The sequence below is a fragment of the Gopherus flavomarginatus genome, chromosome 10 (assembly GCF_025201925.1).
Source record: "Gopherus flavomarginatus isolate rGopFla2 chromosome 10, rGopFla2.mat.asm, whole genome shotgun sequence".
Lineage (NCBI taxonomy): Eukaryota > Metazoa > Chordata > Testudines > Testudinidae > Gopherus > Gopherus flavomarginatus.
The window spans coordinates 4,718,357-4,737,726 of NC_066626.1; the positions used below are offsets into that span (position 1 = coordinate 4,718,357).

General features: G+C 57.5%; 2 protein-coding genes and 1 long non-coding RNA gene across 6 annotated transcripts in view; 2 read left to right on the forward strand and 1 right to left on the reverse strand.

The window, feature by feature from the left end:
• The window catches only part of LOC127030332 (uncharacterized), a 136,221-nt gene extending 128,758 nt beyond the window's left edge, over window positions 1-7,463 (reverse strand). For all 4 annotated transcript variants that reach the window (XR_007768361.1, XR_007768363.1, XR_007768362.1 and 1 more), the window contains exon 1: window positions 6,727-7,463. This is a non-coding gene — a long non-coding RNA (uncharacterized LOC127030332). The remainder of the gene's footprint in view (window positions 1-6,726) is intronic.
• Window positions 1-12,100, forward strand: part of LOC127030279 (tubulin polyglutamylase TTLL13-like) — a 195,500-nt gene extending 183,400 nt beyond the window's left edge. Inside the window, 6 exon segments of the mRNA XM_050916484.1 lie at window positions 431-619; window positions 1,142-1,325; window positions 1,698-1,898; window positions 7,371-7,743; window positions 8,728-8,962; window positions 10,407-12,100. Coding sequence (XP_050772441.1) covers window positions 431-619; window positions 1,142-1,325; window positions 1,698-1,898; window positions 7,371-7,743; window positions 8,728-8,962; window positions 10,407-10,419 — 1,195 coding nt within the window. The 3' untranslated portion in view covers window positions 10,420-12,100.
• A 5,528-nt stretch (window positions 12,101-17,628) lies between these two features.
• Window positions 17,629-19,263, forward strand: LOC127030308 (neugrin-like). Its single transcript, XM_050916575.1, has 3 exons — window positions 17,629-17,730; window positions 18,178-18,288; window positions 18,488-19,263. Exons 1-3 carry the CDS (start codon window positions 17,642-17,644, stop codon window positions 19,143-19,145), a joined length of 858 nt encoding a protein of 285 aa, XP_050772532.1. The 5' UTR covers window positions 17,629-17,641; the 3' UTR covers window positions 19,146-19,263.
• Window positions 19,264-19,370: the final 107 nt, after the last annotated feature.

Genomic DNA, 19,370 nt, shown 5'->3' on the forward strand with positions numbered 1-19,370 from the left:
GCTTTCAGCCCCTCCACTATAAAAACTGCTCCAACCCCATTGCATGGGGCTGGGCTGCCCCCTCTCCCAGGCTGGAGTGCTCAGAGCTGGATGAAAGGTGGCAGGCCCAGCTGAGACACCTGAGCTCTTGTGAACTGGTACTCTTGGCTGAGAAGGGTGGGGACAGTGAGAGGAGCTCTGAGCCTCCCTGCTTTGCCTGTACTGCCCAGCTGGAGGAGATACCGACCCCGAGTGGGAGATGCATTGGCTTGGTGCAGTGAATGCACGCCGGGGTTCCCAGATCGGGAGGGGAAGGGAAGGGGAGAAAAGCCAGCTAGACTCTTGGACAGGGCAGCGTCTGGAACTTGTCTCAGCCTGCTGCCTGTACAACAGTCTCCAGGGATGTGTCTCCATGGCTCCTCCTGCTTTCATCTTTATTTTCTGATGGCAGACGTGAGAAGTTAGAGAGCAGCCAGGCGGCCTGGCTGGCCCAAGCGGAGAAGTATGAGAACACGCACCTGGGAGGGTACCGGCGCATTTACCCCACGCACGAGACAGACAAGTATGAGCCATTCTTCAAGCACAGTGGCTCCCTCTTCCAGGAGACGGTGGCTTCCAAGGCAAGAGAGAAGTGTGCCAGGTACATTGCTCCTGTGGAAAAGCCCTCCTCATTGGATGCCATGGGGCAGAGAGTGTTCACCGCTGGTCTCTCTGCTGGGAACACCTGCTGCTGCCTAAAGCATGGGCTATGGGTGGGGGAGTGCCTAGGAGAGGAGCCCTGGCTCCATTGCCAGGGGATGGGGAAGGCACTGTGTCCTCCACATAACCTCTCTGCCCTGCCTCTGGATCTGAGAGGGAGACATGCCAGAGTCCATTGTTTATGGATTCTGGAAGTGGTTTATAGCATGCGTCCTGCTGCATCTGAGTAGGCCCCGTCTCCACCCTATCTAGGTGGCACAACCTGGTGCAAAGGGCATTTCCTTATGGGGATGGTAACAGCTTTTGAAAGCCCGGGGCCATTTCCCAGCACATTTGTCATCCCGGATCCTGCTCCTGATAGCAACCTTTGGCTGTGCTGTATGTCCCCTCCATTGGGGTCAGCACAGCTTGGCACAAGATCTCACACTGAGCATCAGTGACCAAGATTGTTGGTTCGTGCCAGGCAGCAGCTGGAGGAAATTCGCTTGAAGCAAGAGCAACGAGAGGTTACTACTGGGAAGAAGAAAAAGGAGCGAAAGGAGAACCTGCAGGGAAAGTCCGCTGGGGAGAAATCCCGCATCCGCAGCAAGGCCAAGGCTCCTCCCACTCGCCTCACCTACAACAGAGCCAGGACCTGCGACAGGAAGGTACCACTGCTCCAACCAGCATGCAGCTCCATGGGGCGGGTCAGATGGAGCCACCTGGCACCAGAAGGAGAGCTGGGGGCACTGACGTCTCCCACCCCAGCCAAGGACAGAGCTCGTCTTCATGGAGTTTGTACTGCTGCTGACCTGTGCTGGGAACAGCCAGCCCATGGAAGTCTATGGCCCCCCCACCCCCTTACCCCTGCCTGGAGTCTGTGGCCAGAGTCTTCTTCCTGCTCCACACTGGAACTTGTGGCCCAGGCCCTGTTCCTGACCCCAGCATAGTTTGTGGCCGCAGTCGCTCTCCTCCCTCTGTTAATCTGTGGCCCAGCCCCCCAGACCATGCTGTAATTCGAGGTGTATTTCTGTCCTAAGGTGCAGCAGATGGTGTTTGACTCCATGCGGCCCCAGGAGATAGTGGAAGATGAGGAAGTAGAGAGGATCAAGGCTCTTCTGCAGCGCGAAAACCTCATACGGGGTCTGGGCATCGTGGATCAGCTCTCTCGGCTGCTTCACACAACTGAGCCCAGGCCTGTGGATGTCCACAGGCCCCACATCAATATCTCCGAGAGCCAGGTAAAGGTGGGCTGCTTAGAGGCATCTCCCAGGGCTAGTGCAGTAGTTAGTGTTCTTGGTGATCCTGCACACACAGGAGCAGGAGGAGCTGAGGACACGGGGCACCGCTGGCCTGGAGAAGTTCCTCTCGCTGGGGTAAGTGAGAAATGAGGGCTGGGGCTGGGTCCTTGGGTTGGCCTGTTTTTATGGTAATTTTTCCTGTGTTCAAAAGGGTCAAAAAGTGATTCCTTAGGGACACCTCAAGAGCTCAGAGGAGGGTCCAGGCTCCTGACATGAGGGGTCTCATCTTATCAGCATCCCATGGAACAGAACAGAGGAGCCTGCTCTCTGAATGTGGAAGTGCTGCCTCTGGACCCCACAAGTCCCAATGTGCAGTACAGCCTGCTGTCCTGGCTCGAGGCTGAGCTGTGCATACTGGAATATCTGGTCTCAGTGCCCTTGTCTTCACTAGGGAACACAGGTGTGTTCCTCACCTGAGGTAGCAAACAGGAGTAAAAGCCTTGTGAAAAAGAGGAGCTGCTCTGCTGGAGAAGAAGGGGCTGTTGTTCTCGGCCAGCTCTACACTACAGTTTTGTCAGCACAGCTGTGTTGGTGAGGGATGTGAAGACACACACAACCCACAGGCTCTGCTGGCAGAACCCCGGTGTAGACACAGCTGTGCCCACAGACGAGCTCTCTGCTGGCTTAGCTAGCGTCATTTGGGGAGGTGGCCTTTCTACAGGGGCCAAAAAATTCCTCCTGTTGACATATGCTCTGCGGGCATGGCTGCATGGGCAGAGCCTGTGTCGTGTAGACTAGCCCATATAGTCACTTGTCAGACTTGAACTGCACTTGTGGTATATTTCCAGTGATCAAGTGCAGGATGTGGGGAGAGGGTTCCAGTCACATGCCACAGGATGGCTGGTATTACTGCCCACGTGAGCTCCTGTAGGCACTGGAAATGCCTTGAATGCCCCTTCCTCCTGCAGTGAAAAAAATTACTGTCATCTGTAGGGAAAACAACAAGTTTGGGGAAGCCAGAGTCTCTGTCAGACACCAAGCCTTTGTCAGGGAAAACATATGGCCATGAGTGTGATGTTCTGCTGCACTCCCTGTCCTAGTGCCAATCTTCATATACCAATGAGCAGCAGCAAGAGAATGGGGACCTACAATGCTGGGCCATTAGACATCCCATAAAGATCAGATCACCTTTAGATACGGGGGCTATTTCTCCATTTCAGTAATAGTTTTACTGGCTGAAGAAAGTGAACTCTGGAGTAGCTGTCTAGGAGCTGGGAGACCTATGTAAAGGGAGCCCTTTGACAAAGTGGGGCTGAAAGGAGCAACAAAGATTTGTCTAAAAATTGCACCCTGGCAAATGCCCATCCCTGATCTCTTGGCATTCTGTGGGGCTGGTCCCTCCCAGGGAAAGTGACAGCAGTCTGCAGCACGTTTACTAACTGCACACACAGTGCATGTCACATAGCTTGAGTGCTTTAGAAACGTGCACTGTGCTAAGGATAATTAGTAATGCCCTGTTCTCAGCATAAAGCAGGTCACTCAGGAGGCTGAAAGAATGAGGAGTACTTATGGCACCTTAGAGACTAACACATTTATTTGGGCATAAGCTTTCATGGGCTAAAACCCACTTCATCAGATGCATGGAGTGGAAAATACAGTAGGAAGATATATATACACAGAGAACATGAAAAGATGAGGGATGCCATACCAACTCTAATGAGACAAATCTATTAAGGTGGGCTGTTATCAGTAGGAGAAAAAAAACTTTTTGTAGTGATAATCAAGATGGCCTATTTCCAACAGTTGACAAGAAGGTGTGAGTAACAGTAGGGGAAAAATAGCACGGGGAAATAGTTTTTAATTTATGTAATGACCCGTCCACTCCCAGTCTTTATTCAAGCCTAATCTGATGGTGTCCAGTTTGCAAATTAATTCTAGTTCTGCAGTTTCTCGCTGGAGTCTGTTTTTGAAGTTTATTTTGTTGAAGAATTGTGACTTTTAGGTCTGTAATTGGGTGACCAGGGAGGTTGAAGTGTTCTTCAACTGGTTTTTAAATGTTATAATTCTTGACGTCTGATTTGTGTCCACTAATTCTTTTGCGTAGAGACTGTCCGGTTTGGCCAATGTACATGGCAGAGGAGCATTGCTGGCACATGATGGCATATATCACATTGGTAGATGTGCAGGTGAACGAGCCCCAGATGGTGTGGCTGATGTGATTAGGTCCTATGATGGTGTCCTTTGAATAGATATGTGGACAGAATTGGCAACAGGCTTTGTGGCATAGATAGATTCCTGGGTTAGTGTTTTTGTTGTGTGGGCTTCTGCCTGCAAAGCTACTGGCCCACTCTGGATGGGTGTCCCAGTATCAAGCCCAGAGCGTTGCTGCAGTACAGATTCTGCTGCCATATCCAGTGCACTCCCTGGACTCCCGTGTGTCAGCAGACAGTGCTGCAACAGAACAACGGACACTTCAAATGGCTGCTCCAATGGAATCCGGAACTGGGAAACATCCGAGTGAGATGAGAGGCTGTCAATAACCTAGTCCCAGATTTGGACCTTAGCATCCAAAATATGGGGGTTAGCATGAAAACCTCCAAGCTTAGTTACCAGCTTGGACCTGGTAAAGCTGCCACCCAAAAAATTAGAGTGTTTTGGGGCACTCTGGTCCCCCCAAAAACCTTCCCTGGGGACCCCAAGACCCAAATCCCTTGAGTCTCACAACAAAGGGAAATAAACCTTTTTCCTTCCCCCCTCCAGGTGTTCCTGGAGAGATACACAGAAGCAAACTCCGTGAATCTAAACAGAGGGACTCCACCCTCCCCGTTCCCAGCCTTGGAAAACAGAAGTACCGAGAGTTAATCTCTCTTCCCCCCTCACCCAGAGGGAATGCAAAGTCAGGCTAGTAAATCTCACACACACAGATTTCCCCCTGACTTCTTCCTCCCACCAATTCCCTGGTGAGTACAGACTCAATTCCCTGGAATTCCCCACTAAAGAAAAACTCCAACAGGTCTTAAAAAGAAAGCTTTATATAAAAAGAAAGAAAAATACATAAAAATGGTCTCTCTGTATTAAGGTGAAACATACAGGGTCATTTGCTTAAAAGACTATTGAATAAACAGCCTTATTCAAAAAGAATACAATTCAAAGCACTCCAGCAACTATAGACATGTAAATACAAAAGAAAATATATAAATCACTATCTGATCTTTGTACTCACAACTTTGAAACAGAAGATTAGAAAGCAGGAAATAGAAATCACTCCTCATAGCCGAGAGAGCATACAGGTAGAAGAAGCAAGAACAAAGGACTCACACACAAACTTCCTCCACCCAGCGTTGAAAAAATCCTGTTTCCTGATTGGTCCTCTGGTCAGGTGCTTCAGATACTTCTTTCCAGGTGAAAGAGACGTTAACCCTTAGCTATCTGTTTATGACAGAGGCTTGTTGGGTTTTCTTGGGTCGGCTGGTGGCTTCCAAAACATGCAACATGCTATGCAGCTGCAGAGATGCTTGGTCCAAAATCCAGGAGGGAGTGAAGCCAGTAGTCCACTAGTCACTGTCTCTGTTAGCCATGATGGCTGTAAAGGGCTGTAAGGCTTGGCTGTTACCTGCCATGCTGGAGACCTAACATCTGTTCTTGTGCCAGTGATGAATGAGAAATTTCTCGGGGCTCAGCATCACCTCTCTGGCATTGACAGGCGCATCCTGTCCAGTCCTTTGCTGGACACATGTCAAAAAGGAGGGTGATACATTAGAAAGGGTTCAGAAAAGAGTAGCAATAATGGTTTGAGATCTGGAAAACCTGCTTTATGGTGAGAGACCAAAGAAGCGCAATCCATTTAGCGCAACCAATTGAAAGGTGATCACTATCTTGAAGTACCTACGTGGAACAAAGATTTCTGAGTAAAGAGCCTTGTAATATTGCAGACTAATGCCTAACAAGTTGTAGTGGCTGGAAGCTGAAGTGAGGCAAATTCAGGTTAGAAATAAGATTTTTTTTTGATAGTCAGGCTGATTAACCATTGGAGCAAATTACCAAGGGACATGGTGGATTCTCCATCTTTTGATGTCCTGAAATCCAGGATGGGTGTGACTGTGTAACACAGCCACTCTAGCTGAGCCAGAAGTGATGGGCTGCAGGCAACAATTGCTGGGTACAATTCTCTGGTCTGTGTTGTACAGGAGGTCAGACTAGAGAATCACATTGGTCCCTTCTGGCCTCAGAATCTCTTACTGCAAGTGTGAGAGGTAAATGGAGTGTGTTAAGGTTCCTTCCCCACTCTGAACTTTAGGGTACAAATGTGGGGACCTGCATGGACACTTCTAAGCTTAATTACTAGCTTAGATCTGGTAACTCTGCCACCATCCAGAAATTTCAGTGTCTGGATCACTTCTTGTCCCCCCCAAAACCTTCCCCTCCCTGGGCAGCCTTGAGAGGCTTCACCAATTCCCTGGTGAACACAGATCCAAACCCCTTGGATCTTAAACAAGGAGAAATTAACCATCCCCCTCCTTTCCCCCCACCAGTCCCTGGTGAGTTCAGATCCAATCACTTTGGATCTTAAAACAAGTAAAAATCAATCAGGTTCTTTAAAAGAAAGCTTTTAATTAAAGAAAGAACAGTAAAAAAAATCATCTCTGTAAAATCAGGATGGAAAATACTTTAAAGGGTAATCAGATTTATATAGCCCAGAGGAACCCCCTCTAGCTTTAGGTTCAAAGTTACAGCAAGCAAAGGTAAAATCCTCTCAGCAAAAAAAGGAACATTGACAAGTTGAGAAAACAAAAATAAGACTAACCCGGCTTGCCTGGCTTTTACTTACAAGTTTGAAAAATGAGAGACTGGTTCAGAAAGATTTGGGGAGCCTGGATTGATGTCTGGTCCCTCTTAGTCCCAAGAGCGAACAACCCCCAAAACAAAGAGCACAAACAAAAGACTTCCCCCCACTAAGATTTGAAAGTATCTTGTCCCCTATTGGTCCTCTGGTCAGGTGTCAGCCAGGTTTACTGAGCTTCTTAACCCTTTACAAGTAAAAGAGGCATTAACCCTTAACCATCTGTTTATGACAGGGTGAAAACGCAGGGAGGATTCTCAGGGGTGTAACAGTAACAGGTTAAATAGGGGGGTTGGGAAGGAATTCCCTCCTGGTCAGATTGGCAGAGTCTTTGGAGCTTTTTCACCTTCCTCTGCAGCATGGGGCATGGATCACTTGCAGGTTTAAACTAGTAGAAGTGGTGGATTCTCTGTGACTTGAACTCATGACTTGAGGAATTCAGTGACTCTGCCAGAGGTTCAGGGTCTGTTACAGGAGTGGGTGGGGGAGGTTCTGTGGCCTGTGATGTGAAGGCGGCAGGATGATCCCTTCTGTTCTGACCTTAAAGTCTATGAGGAGGACAGCCCTTCTCTGCTCCCTAACCATGCCCCACAGGAATTAAAACATAAGTCGCTGCTCTTCTTTTTTTCCAGCCGCGATTCCTTCAGGACGTGTTTGGGGAACGGGAGACACAGAGTTTAATGACCCTCGTCCCCCTCTCGCTCCTGGGAGGCACAGTCCGGGAGTTAGGACAGCAGATCACGCAGCAGCCTGCGGCCAGGGCCCGGATGCTGGGCAACCAGGGCTTCATTCCCACCCTCCTGGGTACCCTGTCAGGCATGGGCCAGAGCATCCCCTACCCTGCACAATATAAGCCACATCATGGCCTGCAGCCGCAGAAGAACATGAGCTGGTTAGGAAACCACGCTCTGGGGACACCGATGGTCAGCAAGCCCTGTGCTCTGCCAAAAATACTGAAGGTGGAAGGCCGGAGATTCTCCAGCGCCAGAAACAAGGTCGAAAGCCGTGAGTACAGAGTTGGGGCCTGGCATACTGCTGATGTCAGTTGGGAGACATAACTCAACTCTGAGTTGCCTTCCAGGCCTCTGTGGCTCTTCTGTTCCCCACAATAGTATAGTTTGGTTAGCAGGCGACCTTCCCTCGCCTGACTGGATTCCCAGGGCATTCTCCTCTGGCACAGCTGGTGACATGGTAGAAGTGTTCCATCTTATTCAATTAGTCTAATTTCCAGCCCGGAGACTCTCAGAGCCCTGGGACGCCATTAGTCTCTAGTCTCATATTCAGGGAGTAGGCAGGGAAATCAAGCTGAGAATCAGTGAAGACCCTCAGAGACCCGTAGAGGGTGAGTCTGTGCTGGACTCTAAGGGCTGGAAGCCAGCGAAGAGCTCTGTCACTGGGGAGATGTGTTCTCTTCCCCTGCACCTGCACATGGGACCGGCTGCTGCATTGGGCGTGCTGGAGCTCAGGCAAAGTGAGCAGGGTGTAAGTTCAATAGTGCTTGGGAGGTGGGGCACAGCAGGCAGTGGCCACAGTAATGTCTGAGGAGAGCAGATGTTTTAGAAATGGGAGTGGACTGGGGGTGCCATAATGTCCCTTTCGAGATCTACGGCCCAAGAGTATCTTAGGGGGTCCCAGTGAGTGACATGGCTCCAGGGTGTCAGTCAATAATCCTGCGTATTCCCAACCAGCCTCCCGAAGGAGTGCCACTACCGGGGGTCCTGCGCCATTGGAGGGGGTTGCACACACACACTGTCACCTGCAGTAACTCTAGTTCTGTCACTGTCCCCTTCCCAGAGCCACACGGCCCTTCCTGCGCCCTGCTGCGGTCAGGGCTTCTGGCAGAAGAGAGGAGTTGAGGGGCAGAGTATTTATCCCCTCAGTCTTTGGAGCACTGCCTCAGCTTCCAGCCAGTCACCAAGGGGCACCTTTGGGGTTCCTCCTGGGGTGCTCCAGCCCTGCATTGTGTCCCTCCTGTGCTCTTCGTTTCAGATGCCCATGCCCCCAGGCAGCCCCTCCACGTGGCCAGTGGTTACGCCGACTCTCTGAGCTACCTGGCTCATGCTGGCAAGGCTCCAAATCACACGTTCCCCTCAGTGACAGACTCCCTCAGCCGTGCTGCAGCCCATGAGCTAGCCATCAACTCTGCCTCTGCTCCCATCGTCCAGCGCTCAGACACCTCACACCGTGCCAATGCCATGTCCATTCTCCACTTCAACCACCACAGGTAAGGGCCCTGCCTGCAGCTGGCTTCCGGTGAGCTCCTGATCACTGGGGCTCACTCAGGAGCTGGTGTCCCCAGAGGAGGAGGTTTGCCCTGCTTTCCTGGCCTATTCCAGCTAGCGTACATTATTCTTCACCTCCCCACCCTTACTGACAAACTCCTCTTGTGGAGCAGCGTGTTCTGTTAACAGCAGCTTTGTCCCACCCCAGGGATGGCTGCATTTCAGAGCCACGGCAGTTTAGGCCAGCCCTGTATAAACACTGTCAAATGGCTGGAGACCATCGGGAATGAAATCTAAATGATCAGCTGGTATTTTCGCCCACTGGAGCCACCTTTCCAGGCCCTTACTTTGTTCTCCATGGGTTGCATTACCTGCAGTGAGCAATGCTGTAAATCTGCTGAGAGCTCTTCCTATTCCTGATTCAGCAGAGAAAAGCTCCTTACCCCTCTGTCACCTTGGAACATCCCTGCTGCCATGCAGGAGCAACTCCACAGACTCCTTTACCGAGCTCCTCCCAAATGGGCTATAACTTGGCCTTCCTAGATTGTAAACTCTTTGGGGTGGGGGCTGTCACTGTGTGTGTGCGCGGTGCCCAGCACCACAGGGGGCTGGCCTCTAGGGGCTGGTAAATAATGGTAATCCACGCTCCCGTGATGCTGCTGTCCTACAGCTGCCAGAGCTGCCATCTCGGGGCAGCTTGCATTGGAAGGGACTGCCCAGGGGAATTGATTGGCTTGATGAGTGGGAGGTCAAGCCACATGTCTAAACCCAATTTTGCTTGTTCATATCTGAGTGTACAAAGGAAGCTAACCTGGGGTCACCATGCAACCTGCGGGAGTGAGGATACCATTAAATCGATATGAAACGAGAGGTGAATCGCCACTCACCGTTGCCCATGGGCCCTGCCCTCAGGAGCTGGGATAGAATTCTGTCCTCACCCAGAATGTCTCCGTTTAACCCTTATTTGCCATTTGAAAGAAGAAGGTTTCCATCTCTTGGGGTTTCCTGTGAAGTGGGAAGTATTTGCCAAAGGGTCTGGCAAATGTTCAGAAACTAGGGCTGAGCAAATAGATTTTGTGAGAGTGCACCAGGTTTGGGTAACTGGTGGGTACCCTGCCCTTTGCTCCCACTACAAGCCACACAGGAGCATTCTCCACCACAATTTGTCTGCACTCAGGTATGAACAGTATCCCAGCATCCCCTCTGCCTGCAATGTCCACTGGGTTGCACCAATAAGCTTGCAGAGGCCCATAGGCTTAGGTGCTGGAACCTGTTTTTGCTCTGTAGTTTCCTCTCTCCCCAGCCCGGTTCACCTGAGCTGTGGATGGGGGAGAAGCATATTGATCCTTTGCTCCCCAGCTCTCTGGCTTCTCCAATCTGCTTTGTTTGTGTCCCCTAAGCAAACCCAGACCTTCTCTCATCAGTGATTGCTTGCTTCTCCCACAGGAAATGGACCTGAACCTTGGCCAAACAGTCTCTGGGGAAGAAAGGGACAATGGCCTTGGGAATCCTGCAGCCACAGGTGATGGCTGTGCCAAAAGACTTGCTTTCTTGTGCGTGGAAGGGAGAAAAACCTCCAAGGGGCCAGGCAGAGGGGGAGACAAGGGAGACAGTGACCCCAGGCCTGCTGTGGTGACCTGGCGGCTAGCGATGAGGACACCAGTGTCTGCTGCAGATAAGGAGCCTTCTCAGTGAGGGCTGAACACTTCAGACACTATTTAGTGAGCGCTCTAGAGTCACATCTCCACTGGACAGAGCTGTTTTCCAACAATGCTGCGCAAAGGATTTTGTTAATAGTATTTGGCAGCATCCTCTCCAGCCAACTTTGTCCTGTAGCTGGGATCCCCAGCCTGTAACTGCAGCCTCTCCCCCACACCTACTGATCAACTGCAACAGGAGGGCAGGGCTTGTTTCCTTCAGGGCTGCAAGAGTTTGTTCTTTTGTATCTGTCTTAGTAAAGGTTTATATGGTTTTACAATTCCCTGTCAGTCTGTCCTTCTGCCTGTGACCCCTGCAGCATTGCAGCAGATGGAGACTGGTTTTCCCTAGCAAGCCCTGGCTCTGGGAGGTGCTGTCTGATTCCTCCCTCATGGGCCTAGAGCCCACAGACCTTAGCAAAGGAACCTGCTGGCCTATATGTTGTTCAGGGCTCTCACAGTGCCTAGCTGCAGGAAGCAGCATATGAGGATCAAAACAAAGCAGTTGCTTGTTCTACTAAATCCTTTCATTCCCTCCTGGGGCGAGGGGCCGAGTGAGCACGTAGCAACAGGCACTCAGTGAGTTCACAGGAACTGACAAATATCAGACTGGCTCAGACCCACAATCCAGCTAGTCCAGGATCCTGTTTCCAAGAGTGACTAGTACCAGATGCTTGAGAAGGTGAAGAACCCCTCAGGAGGCAGATGTAGGGTAATCTGTCCCATCTAAGTTTTAGTCCAATCCCTGGTCATGAAAGGTTGTTTTAAACTATGAAGCACAAGGTTTAATTTCCCTGCCAAAATAGTTGTTAATGATAATAGGATATTCTGATCAGCGGTTGTGTGAAAAGTGTTTCCTTTGATTGGCTTTGAACTGCCCACCCTGCAATGTCATCGTGTCCCCATTTTGTGACCAGATGCTGTCGATCTCCCTGCCCTAAACCAGTACCTACTTTATAGACCTTTATCACGTCCCCTTTTATGGGCTTCCTCTCTGGGGCAAGAATCTGTCTTCACAGGAGAGTTTCTCCAGGCCCCTAACTGTTCCTGTGACACTTTTGGGAGCCTCTCTCGTCCTGCCAGCTCCCTGCTGACAGGGGTGGGGTGACCCCTGCTGGCACAAGATCCAAGTGAGGCTACCTTGTTCATTTGTACAATGGCACCTAATATTTCGTATGCTCTTTGCCTGCGCCTGCACACCGAGCCTAGCTGTGCACACTGATGCCTCGGTCCCCTTCCCTATAGGCCACCTTCATGGTGTTTCCCCTCGCTCGCAACACCTTGCCCCCTCTCATAGCGCCCTCCATCTCTCCTGCAGCGCTCTGCCCCAGCACCCCCACATCTCCGCTGCAGGGCTCTGCCTCAGCACCCCCAGATCTCCCCTGTAGCACCCTGCCACACCTGCCCCAGCACCCCCAGATCTCCCCTGCCCCACCTCCCCCACAATGCCCTGCCCACCTCCCCCAGCACCTCCACATCTCCCCTGCAGCCCCCTGCCCCAGTGCCCCCTGATCTCCCCTGCAACGCCGTGCCACACCTCCCCCAGCACCCCCACATCTCCCCTGCAGCACCCTGCCCCACCTCCCCCACATCTCCCCTGCAATGCCCTGCCCCACCTCCCCCAGCATCCCTACATCTCCCCTGCAGCGCCCTGCCCCACCTCCCCCACATCTCCCCTGCAACGCCTTGCCCCAATGCCCCCAGATCTCCCCTGCAACGCCCTGCCCCACCTCCCCCAGCACTCCTACAACTCCCCTGCAGCGCCCTGCCCCACCTCCCCCACATCTCCCCTGCAATGCCCTGCCCCACCTCCCCCAGCACTCCCACATCTCCCCTGCAACGCCCTGCCCCACCTCACCCACATCTCCCCTGCAATGCCCTGCCCCACCTCCCCCAGCACTCCTACATCTCCCCTGCAGCGCCCTGCCCCACCTCCCCCACATCTCCCCTGCAATGCCCTGCCCCACCTCCCCCAGCACTCCCACATCTCCCCTGCAGCGCCCTGCCCCACCTCACCCACATCTCCCCTGCAATGCCCTGCCCCACCTCCCCCAGCACTCCCACATCTCCCCTGCAACGCCTTGCCCCAGTGCCCCCAGATCTCCCCTGCAACGCCCTGCCACACCTCCCCCAGCACCCCCACATCTCCCCTGCAGCACCCTGCCCCACCTCCCCCACATCTCCCCTGCAATGCCCTGCCCCACCTCCCCCAGCATCCCTACATCTCCCCTGCAGCGCCCTGCCCCACCTCCCCCACATCTCCCCTGCAACGCCTTGCCCCAATGCCCCCAGATCTCCCCTGCAACACCCTGCCCCACCTCCCCCAGCACCCCTACATCTCCCCTACAGCGCCCTGCCCCACCTCCCCCACATCTCCCCTGCAATGCCCTGCCCCACCTCCCCCAGCACTCCCACATCTCCCCTGCAGCGCCCTGCCCCACCTCCCCCACATCTCTCCTGCAATGCCCTGCCCCACCTCCCCCAGCATCCCTACATCTCCCCTGCAGCACCCTGCCCCACCTCCCCCACATCTCCCCTGCAATGCCCTGCCCCACCTCCCCCACATCTCCCCTGCAACGCCATGCCACACCTCCCCCAGCACCCCCACATCTCCCCTGCAGCACCCTGCCCCACCTCCCCCACATCTCCCCTGCAATGCCCTGCCCCACCTCCCCCACATCTCCCCTGCAACGCCTTGCCCCAGTGCCCCCAGATCTCCCCTGCAACGCCCTGCCACACCTCCCCCAGCACCCCCACATCTCCCCTGCAGCACCCTGCCCCACCTCCCCCACATCTCCCTTACAATGCCCTGCCCCACCTCCCCCAGCAACCCTACATCTCCCCTGCAGCGCCCTGCCCCACCTCCCCCACATCTCCCCTGCAACGCCTTGCCCCAATGCCCCCAGATCTCCCCTGCAACACCCTGCCCCACCTCCCCCAGCACCCCTACATCTCCCCTACAGCGCCCTGCCCCACCTCCCCCACATCTCCCCTGCAATGCCCTGCCCCACCTCCCCCAGCACTCCCACATCTCCCCTGCAGCGCCCTGCCCCACCTCCCCCACATCTCTCCTGCAATGCCCTGCCCCACCTCCCCCAGCATCCCTACATCTCCCCTGCAGCACCCTGCCCCACCTCCCCCACATCTCCCCTGCAATGCCCTGCCCCACCTCCCCCACATCTCCCCTGCAACGCCATGCCACACCTCCCCCAGCACCCCCACATCTCCCCTGCAGCACCCTGCCCCACCTCCCCCACATCTCCCCTGCAATGCCCTGCCCCACCTCCCCCAGCAACCCTACATCTCCCCTGCAGCGCCCTGACCCACCTCCCCCACATCTCCCCTGCAACGCCTTGCCCCAATGCCCCCAGATCTCCCCTGCAACGCCCTGCCCCACCTCCCCCAGCACCCCTACATCTCCCCTGCAGCGCCCTGCCCCACCTCCCCCACATCTCCCCTGCAATGCCCTGCCCCACCTCCCCCAGCACTCCCACATCTCCCCTGCAGCGCCCTGCCCCACCTCACCCACATCTCCCCTGCAATGCCCTGCCCCACCTCCCCCAGCACTCCCACATCTCCCCTGCAACGCCTTGCCCCAGTGCCCCCAGATCTCCCCTGCAACGCCCTGCCACACCTCCCCCAGCACCCCCACATCTCCCCTGCAGCACCCTGCCCCACCTCCCCCACATCTCTCCTGCAATGCCCTGCCCCACCTCCCCCAGAACCCCTACATCTCCCCTGCAGCGCCCTGCCCCACCTCCCCCACATCTCCCCTGCAATGCCCTGCCCCACCTCCCCCAGCACCTCCACATCTCCCTTGCAGCGCCCTGCCCCAGTGCCCCCAATCTCCCCTGCAACGCCCAGCCACACCTCCCCCAGCACCCCCACATCTCCCCTGCAACGCCCTGCCCCACCTCCCCATCTCCCCTGCAATGCCCTGCCCCACCTCCCCCAGCACCTCCACATCTCCCCTGCAGCGCCCTGCCCCAGCATCCTGAGATCTCCCCTGCAACGCCTTGCCCCAGTGCCCCCAGATCTCCCCTGCAACGCCCTGCCACACCTCCCCCAGCACCCCTACATCTCCCCTGCAGCGCCCTGTCCCATCTCCCCCACATCTCCCCTGCAATGCCCTGCCCCACCTCCCCCAGCATCTCCACATCTCCCCTGCAGCACCCTGCCCCAGTGCCCCCAGATCTCCCCTGCAGCGCCCTGCCACAGCACCCTGAGATCTCCCCTGCAACACCCTGCCCCACCTCCCCCAGCCTCCCATCTCCCCTGCAGCGCCCTGCCCCACCTCCGTCACATCTCCCCTGCAATGCCCTGCCCCACCTCCCTCAGCACCTCCACATCTCCCCTGCAGTGCCCTGCCCCAGCACCCTGAGATCTCCCCTGCAACGCTTTGCCCCAGTGCCCCCAGATCTCCCCTGCAGTGCCCTGCCCCAGCACCCTGATATCTCCCCTGCAACGCCCTGCCCCAATGCCCCCAGATCTCCCCTGCAGCGCCCTGCCCCAGCACTCTGAGATCTCCCCTACAATGCCCTGCCCCAGTGCCCCCAGATCTCCCCTGCAATGCCCTGCCCCACCTCCCCCAGCACTCCCACATCTTCCCTGCAGCACCCTGCCCCAGCACCCCCAGATCTCCTCTGCAATGCCCTGCCCCACCTCCCCACATCTCCCCTGCAGCACCCTGCCCCAGCACCCTGAGATCTCCCCTGCAGCGCCCTGCCCCAGTCCCCCAGATCTCCCCTGCAACGCCCTGTCCCACCCCCCCAGCACCCCATCTCTCCTGCAGTGCCCTGCCCCAGTGCCCCCAGATCTCCCCTGCAACGCCCTGCCCCACCTCCCCCAGCACCCCCACATCTCCCCTGCAGTGCCCTGCCCCAGCACCCCAGATCTCCCCTGCAGGATCCTGCCCCACCTTCCCCACATCTCCCCTGCAATGTCCTGCTCCATTTCCCCCAGCACCTCCACTTCTCCCCTGCAGTGCCCTGCCCCAGCACCCTGAGATCTCCCCTGCAGCGCCCTCCCCAGTGCCCCCAGATCTCCCCTGCAATGCCCTGCCCCACCTCCCCCAGCACCCTGAGATCTCCCCTGCAGCACCCTGCCCCAGTGCCCCCAGATCTCCCCTGCAACGCCCTGCCCCACCTCCCCCAGCACCCCATCTCTCCTGCAGCGCCCTGCCCCAGTGACCCCAGATCTCCCCTGCAACGCCCTGCCCAACCTCCCCCAGCACCCTGAGATCTCCCCTGCAGCACCCTGACCCAGTGTCCCCAGATCTCCCCTGCAATGCCCTGCCCCACCTGCCCCAGTGCCCCTAGATGTCCCCTGCAACGCCCTGCCCCACCTCCCCCAGATCTCTCCTGCAGCACCGTGTCTGTGCCCCCAGATCCCCCTGCAATGCCCTGCCCCAGTGCCCCCAGATCTCTCCTGCAGCATCCTGCTCCAGCACCTCTAGAGCTCCCCTGCAACACCCTGCCCCAGCACTCCCAGATCTCCCCTGCAGCACCCTCCCCAGTGCCCCCAGATCTCCCCTGCAATGCCCTATTCCACCTGCCCCAGTGCCCCCAGACTTTCCCTGCAACGCCCTGCCCCAGCACCCCCAGATCTCTCCTGCAGTACCCTGCCCCAGCACCCCTAGAGCTCACTTGCAGCACCCTCCCCAGTGCCCCCAGTTCTCCCCTGCAGCACCCTGCCCCAGCACCCCTAGATCTCCCCTGCAGCGCCATTCCTCAGTACCCCCAGATCTCTCCTGCCGCACCATGCCTCAGTGCCCCCAGATCTCCCCTGCAGCATCCTGCCCCACCTCCCCCAGCACCCCGAGATCTCCCCTGCAGCGCCCTGCCCCAGCATCCCCAGATCTCTCCTGCAGTGCCCTGCCCCAGCACCCCCAGATCTCCCCTGCAACGCCCTGCCCCACCTCCCCTAGCAGCCCCAGATCTCCCCTGCAGCGCTCTGCCCCAGCACCTCCAGATCTCCCCTGCAGCACCCTGCCCCAGCAATCTCAGATCTCCCCTGCAATGCCCTGCCCCACCTCGCCCAGATCTCCCCTGCAGCACCCTGCTCCAGTGCCCCCACATCTCCCCTGCAGCGCTCTGCCCCAGCACCCTGAGATCTCCCCTGCAGCACCCTGGCCCCCAGCACTCCCACATCTCCCCAGCAGGGCCCTGCCCCAGTGCCCCCAGAACTCCCATGCAACGCCTTGCCCCAATGCCCCCAGATCTCCCCTGCAATGCCCTGCCCCACCTCCCCCAGCACCTCCACATCTCCCCTGCAGCGCCCTGCCCCAGTGCCCCCGATCTCCCCTGCAATGCCCTGCCACACACCCCCAGCACCCCCACATCTCCCCTGCAATGCCCTGCCCCACCTCCCCCAGCACCCCCACATCTCCCCTGCAGCGCCCTGCCCCAGCATCCTGAGATCTCCCCTGCATGCCTTGCCCCAGTGCCCCCAGATCTCCCCTGCAGCGCCCTGCCACACCTCCGTCACATCTCCCCTGCAATGCCCTACTTCACCTGCCCCAGCACCCCCAGATCTCCCCTGCAGCACCCTCCCCAGTGCCCCCAGATCTCCCCTGCAATGCCCTACTCCACCTGCCCCAGTGCCCCCAGATTTCCCCTGCAACGCCCTGCCCCAGCACCCCCAGATCTCCCCTGCAGCACCCTGCCCCAGCAATCTCAGATCTCCCCTGCAATGCCCTGCCCCACCTCGCCCAGATCTTCCCTGCAGCACCCTGCTCCAGTGCCCCCACATCTCCCCTGCAGCGCTCTGCCCCACCTCCCCCAGAACCCCTACATCTCCCCTGCAGCGCTCTGCCTCAGCACCCCGAGATCTCTCCTGCAGCACCCTGGCCCAGCACCCCCAGATCTCCCCTGCAGCGCCTGCCCCCCCCCCCCCCGATCCCTCGCTCTCAGCCTCAGGGGCGGCCCTAGCTCCCCAGACCCCGCCCCGGCCCGGCCCCGGTGTCTCGCGGTGTCTGCGCCGGCCATGGCGGGGCCGCTGCTGCCGTGGGCTGCTGGGCTGAGCCGCCTGCTGGCCCGGGGGGCGGCGGAGCCGGCGCCGCTGGAGGTGGACAGGTGACGGGGGGCTGGGGGCGGGGGCAGGATGGGGGGGCAGAGTGGCCGGGCTGGGGGCGGGGGCAGGATGGGGGGGCAGAGTGGCCGGGCTGGGGGCGGGGGCAGAGAGGCCGGGCTGGGGGCGAGGGCAGGATGGGGGGGCAGAATGGCCGGGCTGGGGGCGGGGGCAGGATGGGGGGGCAGAGTGGCCGGGCTGGGGGCGGGGGCAGGATGGGGGGGCAGAGTGGCCGGGCTGGGGGCGGGGGCAGAGTGGCCGGGCTGGGGGCGGGGGCAGGATGGAGGGGCAGAGAGGCCGGGCTGGGGGCGGGGGCAGGATGGGGGGGCAGAGTGGCCGGGCTGGGGGCGGGGGCAGGATGGGGGGGCAGAGTGGCTGGGCTGGGGGTGGGGCAGGATGGTGGTTGGGCAGAGTGCACTCAGCCCCCCACTTTCTTTTCCTTCCCTCCCCAGGGCGCTTCAGCAGCAGAGGAAGGCGATGAGGCTGCGGAGGCTGCGGAAGGAGCTGGAGCCTGCGGGCCCCCCCCAGCGCAGCCTGAGCTGGCAGGCCATGGAGCAGATCCGGTGAGCAGGGCGGGAGGGGGTGCGGCTGGCAGCCCGGCCCTGGAGAGTGGGCAGGGCAGGTCCTGGCCACTGACCCTGGTGTGGGCTGCTGTTGCAGCAGGTGTCCCCCTGAGCCCGGTGTGGCTGGGACTGAGGCATCGCTGGGCTTGCCAAGCTCTGGGCTGGCAGTGACTGTCTCCGTTGTGCCCTCTCCTGGCAGGTATCTAAGGCAGGCCTTCCCCGAGGAGTGGCCCGTGGCCCGTCTGGCCCAAGGTTTCTGTGTCAGCACGGATATCATCCAGAGGGTGCTGAGGAGAAAGTTCTCTCCCCCACTGGAGCGAAGGATGAAGCAGGATGCAAAGGTGTTGGGTAAACAGGGGAGCTGGGAGCAGCAGGCTGGCCCAGACCGGAGAGCTGAGCTGGTGGCCATCTCTGCAGGAGAAGCAGCTCAGCAGCTGCTGCCTGCCAGGCCCAAGGACATACCCCAGTCTGGAGCCCTTATCATGCCTGGGGGCCAGTCCAGCAGCTCAAAGCCCCAGAGAAATCGGCAATTTTGGAGAGCTGGGGAGAGGCAAAACAGAAGGAATGTCCAACTGGAACCTCTTCAGGAGGATGGAGCCAAGCCTGTGGCTGGGATGGAAGCCACCCTCATGAGAAGCTCTTTGGCAGAAGGAGACACTGAAGAGTGGGATGGCGAGGTCCTGAGTGAGGAAGAGCTGGAGGAGCTATTCGCAGAAGGCTGGGACACCCGCCCCAGAGTGGTGCAGAGAGGACAGGAATATTTTGACGGCAATGGGAATTTCTTGTATCGGATCCCTGCTAGACTAGCCCCTGGGGAGGGGGACAAGATGCAGCCCCTTTCCCCAGTCGGGTGGTGAAAAGAGTGGGTAGGGTGTGGGTTGGCCTCTGTTACTGTTGGCCTGCCCAGGGCGTGGGCTTGGCCCATGTTGCTGTCCTTTCCACCCAGGGAAAAATAAAATGTTACCAAGTCCCTGCTGCCTCGCCTGACCCTGGCCTGCACCTGGTCACAGCTGTGTGTGCTGCTTGTGTCCCTTTGCTGCGGAGTCCTGCAGCATGCTCCTGCCCAGCATGTGCCCCGCCAA

Coding starts and splice junctions, on each gene's coding strand:
- LOC127030308 (XM_050916575.1), top strand. CDS start 17,642: ATGGCGGGGCCGCTGCTGCCGTGGGCTGCTGGGCTGAGCCGCCTGCTG. Junction 17,731..18,177: donor GCGCCGCTGGAGGTGGACAG/GTGACGGGGGGC, acceptor TTCCCTCCCCAG/GGCGCTTCAGCAGCAGAGGA. Junction 18,289..18,487: donor CAGGCCATGGAGCAGATCCG/GTGAGCAGGGCG, acceptor CTCTCCTGGCAG/GTATCTAAGGCAGGCCTTCC.